This window comes from Antrostomus carolinensis, unplaced genomic scaffold (genome assembly GCF_000700745.2).
Source record: "Antrostomus carolinensis isolate BGI_N321 unplaced genomic scaffold, ASM70074v2 scaffold36435, whole genome shotgun sequence".
Classification (NCBI taxonomy): domain Eukaryota; kingdom Metazoa; phylum Chordata; class Aves; order Caprimulgiformes; family Caprimulgidae; genus Antrostomus; species Antrostomus carolinensis.
This window is the reverse complement of record NW_010314930.1, coordinates 16,714-24,857: the sequence shown is the minus strand read 5'-3', so window position 1 is coordinate 24,857 and position 8,144 is coordinate 16,714. Positions and strand designations below refer to the sequence as shown.

The 8,144-nt window shown below is 37.3% G+C and overlaps 1 protein-coding gene across 1 annotated transcript; it reads left to right on the top strand.

The window, feature by feature from the left end:
- The first annotated feature begins 168 nt into the window (after positions 1 to 168).
- LOC104524816 (transmembrane 9 superfamily member 2-like) lies at positions 169 to 7,615 on the top strand. The gene is made up of 4 exons (XM_010167808.1): positions 169 to 352; positions 1,380 to 1,491; positions 2,091 to 2,262; positions 6,938 to 7,615. Exons 1-4 carry the CDS (start codon positions 288 to 290, stop codon positions 7,003 to 7,005), a joined length of 417 nt encoding a protein of 138 aa, XP_010166110.1. The 5' UTR covers positions 169 to 287; the 3' UTR covers positions 7,006 to 7,615.
- Positions 7,616 to 8,144: the final 529 nt, after the last annotated feature.

The window sequence follows — 8,144 nt, the reverse complement described above, 5'->3', positions numbered from 1 at the left end:
GAGATGGCACCAAGGATAAGTTGTTCCATCATGTTGGTAGCTAGGCTGGTAGCAAAAGCAGGTGTAGCAGATAGCTGGGTATGTGCATGCTCAAAACAAATAGTAGACTTCTGCCACCACTCATTTCAAAAAGAAAGCAAAAAGGTAGTGCTGTATTTAGACATTTTATTTATTGAGCAAATTCTTATTTTCATTTAAAGGCAATTGAACACCCTGTTCGCACAAATCAAATTCCTCGTCAGATTCCTGAGCAATCATTCTATACAAAGCCGTTACCTGGCATTATCATGGGAGGGATTCTACCTTTCGGATGTATCTTTATACAGTTGTTCTTTATCCTCAATAGTATTTGGTAAGTTCACCACAATCTTTCTGAATTTTCTCTGTCATAAAAGGTGGTAATTTCTTTGTGAAAGTTTTTCTTCAAGATGCTTTGACTGGTTTTTGGTGATGCAGGGTTACCAGAATACTGGTTCAATAAAGATTTAAATGTTAACATCTTTTTAACATTTTGTGGTTTAGAAGATACTTAGTGCCTGCTTTCCTTGTCAAGGTGTGTAGAGAAGTGGCTGTGATATGCTTAGCAATTTACAGCTGACCTACAGTATTCAAATAGCTAGTTTTCTCGTGCTACTCCTCTGACTTCATGTGGAAGTGGCTCTGAAGCTGACATATGGCATATAACTTGCGAGTAGTAAGTGTATTACAATTGACTTGAGGTTTTTTGTAGTTGTTGTTGTTGCTGTGTAACTACTCTAGGGAGGAAAAATAATCAAGAACAAATTTTGTGAAATCTCTATAAAGGCACCAGAGAGTAATTATTTTGAAAAATAAAGCACCAAAGACCAGTCCAGTATAAGTGAATTCTGATGTGAGCTCATAGCACGCTGACAAACTAATCTACTGTGAGAAATTTGTCTTCCCTCTGTCACAGTTTAGGTATTGGATCTTGTTAAACTGTTTCTGAACCTTGAATAGGTGCCTCTACCCAATGCAGACAGCTACAGCATTTGTCATTTCTTGTTATTTTGCAGCTCTGCCCCTTTGATTGAAATGTGAGGTGAAATCCAAGTTCTGCTGAAGTCAGTGGAAGAGGTCGCACTGACTTCACTGGAGCTGTAATCTAACTCATGATGTCTAGCCAGTCCTTTCCCTAAAATCCCAACCAGGAACATGCTTTGGGCTGTTTTCAAACTGCGCTGACGAGGCTCCTTTTCTTCGGTTAGAAAATAAATTGGTCAATTGTTTGTCCATACAACTGATAGTGCTTCCATAGGAAAGGGAATACTTAAGGTGCAGGTGATATTACTGCATACAAAGAAATATTATTATCACAGAGTCTGTTTTAACTTTTTTTTTATTTGAACTCCCTTTTATAGGTCTCACCAGATGTATTACATGTTTGGCTTCCTGTTTCTGGTATTCATTATTTTGGTTATTACATGTTCTGAGGCTACAATATTGCTCTGCTACTTCCATCTATGTGCAGAGGTAAGAAGTACTCTTCAGTATTCATACTTGATATTGTTTTAAGAATGCTGAAAAAAAAATTATGTTTTTTTTCATTGAATTGTATTCCAGAATTCAACATAAACACCTACTAGAGGAGATGAGATGTATTTAAACTGTTTTTAAAAAGTGAAGCAGGCTACTTTTGGCAAAACTTGTCATAAATATTAAAACACTGGGCTGAGTACTGCTAAGTCAGATATCTCATCTTTAGATTCTAACTCCCTCTTTTCTGAAGATGCTAAACTAATACATGAACTTTGTTCACTCAGAGTGTGTCTTGGACATGCCCAGCCTTGGGGCGGGGGGGAAAATCTCTGTGGCTGGCAATAGTAGGTCTGGCTTATTTGGGGTTTTAAATTTTTTGCCTCTTTAGGTTTCTTATCTCTACTTGTGAATGCTGTAGTTAAGGCAGTGTTGCTTGTATATAGTTCTTATTCCTGTAGATAAAAACTATAAAAACTCACTTTATCCAAAAGTGATAACAGAAGGAGTAGCTCTGCACTCAGTAATAGGATCAGTGTGTTAGAGCTGTATGGAATTTTACTTATTTGTATTTTTTTTTTCCCCACTCCTTCTAGGACTATCACTGGCAGTGGCGTTCATTTCTCACTAGTGGTTTCACTGCAGTTTATTTCCTAATATATGCAATACATTATTTCTTTTCTAAACTGCAAATCACAGGAACAGCTAGCACCATTTTATATTTCGGTTATACCATGATTATGGTTTTGATCTTCTTCCTTTTCACAGGTAAGTATGCTGAACCTAAATTTTAAATTTTTAGTCTGCCTTTAGCTTTGCACAGTAGAATCTTTGTCAAAACTTAACTTGATACAGGATTAGAAATTTTTGTCTTTGATTTTTTCCACGTAGTTGTGTAGCATTTTGCAATTCTGTGATCACATATTTTAGTGAAAGATATTAAGTGAGGATGGAACAAAACTACTGCTAATTTAAGATGTGGCATATAACTAGATTTTCAAACATTACACCTTTAAATGTGACAAATACTTCTCCAGATTTCTCCAGATTTCATTCCTATGTTAGCCATGTGGCAAACTCAATTTTTTTATATTAATTGTCTTTGGAGAAACACACTTCAAATCGCACCCAATCAAGTATAAAGTTACAGTGTCAGGGGAAAAAAAAATACAGCTTTTGTGGAGTAGGATGAAGGAGAGAGGAGTGAAAGTTGGCAGAGAATACCTTTTTCTTTCCCAATTGCATTGAAGTGGCACGGGAGGCAGATAGAACTTCTTAACCACTTTTTTATGCAGCCTTGTCAGCACCTTGTCATCTTTGTATGAGCTTTTGGAAAAGCACCTGTCTTAGGTGCTACAATTCAATTTCCTCTTCAATAAGTGAGATGAGATCACAAAATCGTCCTTTGTCATCTTCAGTACTAAGAAGGAATCTTCAGTCAGACACACACATCCCTTGTTTAGGGTGGAAGAATGGTGGCAAAAATGCAAGAAGCCTCCTTTCAAACTCTCATGCAAGAAGGCAGCAACTGACAGCTCCTCAAAAATCTTAAAAATGCTAAATTCTGTTCCAGTGGCATGTAATCTGTCTTTGTGGACTTTACCCTACCCTATTTTGATCTGATCAATGCTTTAAATAATTTCAAACTCCATGTTTATAATAAAGTTTAATGATTCCTGAGCCTCTTACACGTATTGGCCCAACTTAAATGCCTCTGTGCCAATGCACGTAGCATGGGGAATAAACAAGAAGAGTTGGAGATGTGCGCATGCCTGCAGGGATATGACCTGTTTGGCATCACAGAAACATGGTGGGATGGCTCCCATGACTGGAGTGTTGGAATGGAAGGATACAAGCTCTTCAGGAAGGACAGGCAGGGGAGACGAGGAGGGGGTGTTGCCCTCTATGTCAACAACCAGCTGGAGTGTATGGAGCTCCACCTGGGGATGGATGAGGAGCTAACTGAAAGTTTATGGGTCAGGATTAAAGGGAAGGCAGGGAAAGGGAATATTACAGTGGGGGTCTGCTACAGGCCACCAGACCAGGGAGACCCAGCAGATGAAGCCTTTATAGGCAGATAGGAGCAGGAGGGTGGTGAGACACTGGAACTGGTTGCCCAAGGAAGTTGTGGATGCCCCCTCCCTGGAAGTGTTCAAGGCCAGGCTGGATGAGGCTTTGAGCAACGTGGTCTAGTGGAAGGTGTCCCTGCTGATGGCAGGGGGGTTGGAGCTGCATGATCTTTAAGGTCCCTTCCAATCCTAACCATTCTATGATTCTATGATTTCTGTATACAGCTATACAGGCTGTATTTTGAGGTCTCCTGGAATATAAATGGCTTGTCATCGGAGTTCTCAATACAGATCTCACTATAAGCAGAATTTTAATTTCCGCCTAACATAGGAAAACAAAAAACATGTAGTGGGAAAAGAACTGACATTTGAGAATGGTGTTCATTTTAAGTGTAACCGAATATTAATTTCAAAGACATTGCCAGTTCAGCTTAGGAAATACTGAAGCTGTTTGTGCACCACGACTGACTGCAGATGATGATGAACAGGAGCAAAAGCCTGCAAGGAGTTTCTTGGGTCATTGCCTGTTAAAAGGAGGGAATGAGACTCAAGTATGTTATATAAGCTCTTTGAAAAGTGATCAAGCTGTGTTCCAAAAGTGGTTAGTTTTCTCTTCCATCCTTCATTTTACATCAGTCTAATGTGTTTTGGCATTGCTTGCAGGTATTTTGTAATTTACACATCATCTTTACTTTTATTTATATTTTGTGTACTGGTAGGCAAGTCATTCTGAATGTGTAGTTCAGAGATTCTGCTTCCCTTTCTCCCTCTCTTTTATTTCTCGCCTTGCCTTTCTCTTAACCTTTATTTCTGATCTGGGTGGACTAATGGTCTCATTGAACTAAAGAATTTAAGAACCCGTGGTTGTTCAACTAGAAATTAACGTACTGCTGTATGTAGATCAATTCCAAATGTGGTGCAAACTTACAAGGTAGCACGAAAAAATAATGAAGCCTTGCATAAGTGTAAGCTCAGTTAATTTAGTTTCGCTAGCTTTTCCAACAGATATTCAGCATGTCTGCCTTTAAGAGTAAACAGTTTTGGCCAAAACCAGAATTGTGTTTAACATCCCCTTTGTTCAGTCCATTTACTTTGGATCCATGCAGTAATTCTGGAGTGCACGCACTGAAGATAAAGGGGATTTACACTAAATTTTCTGTGCTGAGGCTTGGCTTAGCTAAGGTACCCATATAATGTCCATCTTTTGCCTTTATTCTTTCAAGTCAGTCATGTCACATGACTTTGTCTAGAAGCATTAAGATGTGTCCAGCACATCCCCCTTTTCCTTTGCTCACACATTCACTTTCAATTGACCAGCTGGCTGTGCAGCACCTGCCAGCAAATTTGGGGAGTCCTCTTCAGGGTAGGTTCACAAGCATGCAAAAAAGAGGTGGTTTCCTCTCAGACCTCTTCACATACTTGCTGTGGTAGTGATTTGCATGTAAATGGGACAGTGGAGATGTGAGTTATGCTGTGCAACTTGAACTCAGCTTTCAGAGTTTGTATGCTTTCGGTTTTTTACATTTTCAGTTTCTATATTGAAATTAAGGGAGAATACATGTGAAGTTAACCAGAACTTTGAAACATAGTATGCTTAACAATTTTTTTTTTATCTACTTCCCACAAGATTAATTATCTGTGCAAATTACCCTTTAATTTGAGGGAATAGTCCTATTTCTTAAGCTGTAAGAATAATTTTGTCCATTTAGGTTGATATGCATTCAACGGTGGGTATGTTCAGTTCCTTGAGGTTTACTGAAGTGCTTTGAGATAAGATTCTACAGAAAAAGTTAGAGGCAGGATCAAGGAACAGGCAGTTCTTCTCCAGTTTCTTAAATGAAAAAGCATACTAGCAATTTAGAAAAACTGCTCCTAAAGGCAACTACCTTCCTGTGTCAGGATGATATAGAAGCTAAAAAGAGAAAATCATAATTGTTGTATCAGAACTATTCTGCTGCTGCTTACTCATCTGTTCGAAATCGTCAAGATGGGGAAGGGTTTTGACGGTGCCCTGCTGCTATGTCAGTGTAACACATGCTTCGGGCACTTGCATCCATACTGCATTCCAGGTCATTGATCAGACTCAGCAGGCAAAATACCAGGAGCTACATGACAAATCTTTGATTCACAGCTGGGACCACAACTATGTATCATAGTAAATGAGTCAGTTAAACATCAGTAGTTTAGCAAGCGTGAAGGAAAAAGGAAAAAAAATTACCATGGTGTCATTCATGGTTCCTTCCAAGCTCGTATAGTGAATGAGGTGGCACACAACTTGCCTTGTGCCTCTTATCAGATCTAAAATAAAGATGATTTGTTTTTTTTCTTTAAAGAACTTACTTGGCTCTTGCCTAAGTTAAGGCTGTGATTTTAGAAGAGGTACTCGGACAAAAATCAGATAATCTTCAGGGCTTTTTTTCCTGTCCTAGTTTTTGTGGGAAATAAAAGCTTCTGTAACAAATGTTCTGAGCTGCTAAGTCCACTAGCTCTCTGACCGAGACTGTGTTTTGAAGTAATCCAGTTAGATCAAGGAAGCTCAATTATATTAACTTCTTTGCAAACAAAAATATTCTTTTGAATGCAAAGTAGTTAATATAGTTGGGCTTTGTTAATATAGTTTGGGCTTTGGATTTTCACAAAGAGAAGGGATGCAGCTATTTTTCTTTAACTAAAAGGGTTATAAGTTATCAGGGAAATAGTCTTCATCCTTAAATTTCAGACCAAGTTTGCTTATACCTTTTTGACTACCTTAAATATTTCAGAAGTGTTTATTTTTAAACTATGTAGCACATTTTCAATAGGAAGTACAAGTTGCATAGTAACTATAGTGTGGTATGAAATTTGTATTAACTTGATTTACACAGAAATAAAGGTAGTACTGTAATTTTCCAAAACTTTGAAGTGTAACTAAGAAATGCAAACTCTTTTTGGTGCTGTCAATCTAATTGGTTTATTAAATATAACAACAATATTCTGACCAGCTGAGCAGATCAGGTGAAGTGTGTGTGACTGGTCACTGAAGAAGGGTGAAACGGAGCAATATGAAGGAGGTGGGCTGGGGAATAATGAAACAACAAAGAACAAATATGTAGGAGAGAAATAACACAGAAACATCTTAAAATGAGTCTTCCATGTGATCAGCTCTGTGATTGTAAAAATAACGGGATACTTAATATAGTAGTTGATGCCTGTAAAGACCAGGTACTGTCTGTAACTTTCCATTATCTGGTCTGATATCTGATGGATGTACTGAAGAGGAGAGGTGGCAGATCGCATATACTTATGTCCTGATTTATGAGCTAAGGATAGAAATTTGTGTCTCCTGTGTCAGTTTTCTTAAGGTGTAACAATATATTTTTATTTTTTTCCCCCAGGGACAATTGGATTCTTTGCATGCTTTTGGTTTGTAACCAAAATATACAGCGTGGTGAAAGTTGACTGAAGAAACCCATGTAAAGAATTAACACTTAAAGAAGAGGTTTAATCTTCATTAACGTAACTTAAAGACCTGGTCTAGTTGATGAACTTGAGCTTTATCAGAAGTATTGGCTTCCTGTTCTTTGAGAATGATACTGAATATGCAGCTGCCCCAAACACTTTTTCCACTAACACGTTTGTATTGTGACTTAATAACCTGTTTTCATTCCGATCTTAATGAAGATCAGAGTTCCGATATTTATGCATTTGTAAATACAACTATACTTTAAAAGAAAGTTAAATTCTAATGGCAGAATAGAAGTGGCTGTATTACACAACTTAATGATACTTCTGATCAAAGTATGATTGTAAATAGGTTTTTCTAGATTGGTAGGTGGGATGAATTATTTTTCTTTGAGGGAAATGAGAACTTTTTATTATGCTAACTTTGAAGGATGACTCTTAAGAAGTGTTGCTTTTAGTTTGGTTGTGATTTTTATTTTTTACTGGTGTTACGTCCATAAATATTCTGATTTCTGTGACTTCATTAGTTTCAGTGTTCTTGGCCTTTTAAACTATGTGCCTCTGAGTCCTTGAATTTATAAATTCATAATCTAATAAATATTGTAAAAATGTCTTCACTGGTTCATTAGATATTATAAGTTCATAAAAATATGTAAATACAAATATACTGAAGACAGATGCTTAAAGATTGCATAGAGTATTTTATGGCGTTTTCTATGGTTTGATGTATATTGACACACCCTTAGATCTGCCAGAAATGTTTTGTGCTACATGGCTATAACACGGAAATTTGATTGTGGCGCATGAGAATTAAATTATACAGACATTTAACAAAACCACTCTGCAGCATTAATCCAGTCCCTAACCCAGACAGACTTTCAGAGGTTATTACGGAGTTGTCAGTATGTTGAGAAGATCTTATAATGCATGAGTCAGCATTCTCTGCTGGTCTTGCTTTTAAAAGATCTCGATGATGCATATTCTCTATGGCAACTATTGCTGATTGTACTTAATGCAGGTTAAAAAATAAAAGAAAGTTACTATTTTTGCCTTATATTAAGAGACTAATGTCAATTTTGGATGACTAGCATTAAACCTGTATTTGCTTTTTTTGAAAACAGAGTATTTTGTTCATATCTT

Coding starts and splice junctions, on each gene's coding strand:
- LOC104524816 (XM_010167808.1), top strand. CDS start 288: ATGGGAGGGATTCTACCTTTCGGATGTATCTTTATACAGTTGTTCTTT. Junction 353..1,379: donor TTTATCCTCAATAGTATTTG/GTAAGTTCACCA, acceptor TCCCTTTTATAG/GTCTCACCAGATGTATTACA. Junction 2,263..6,937: donor GATCTTCTTCCTTTTCACAG/GTAAGTATGCTG, acceptor TTTTTCCCCCAG/GGACAATTGGATTCTTTGCA.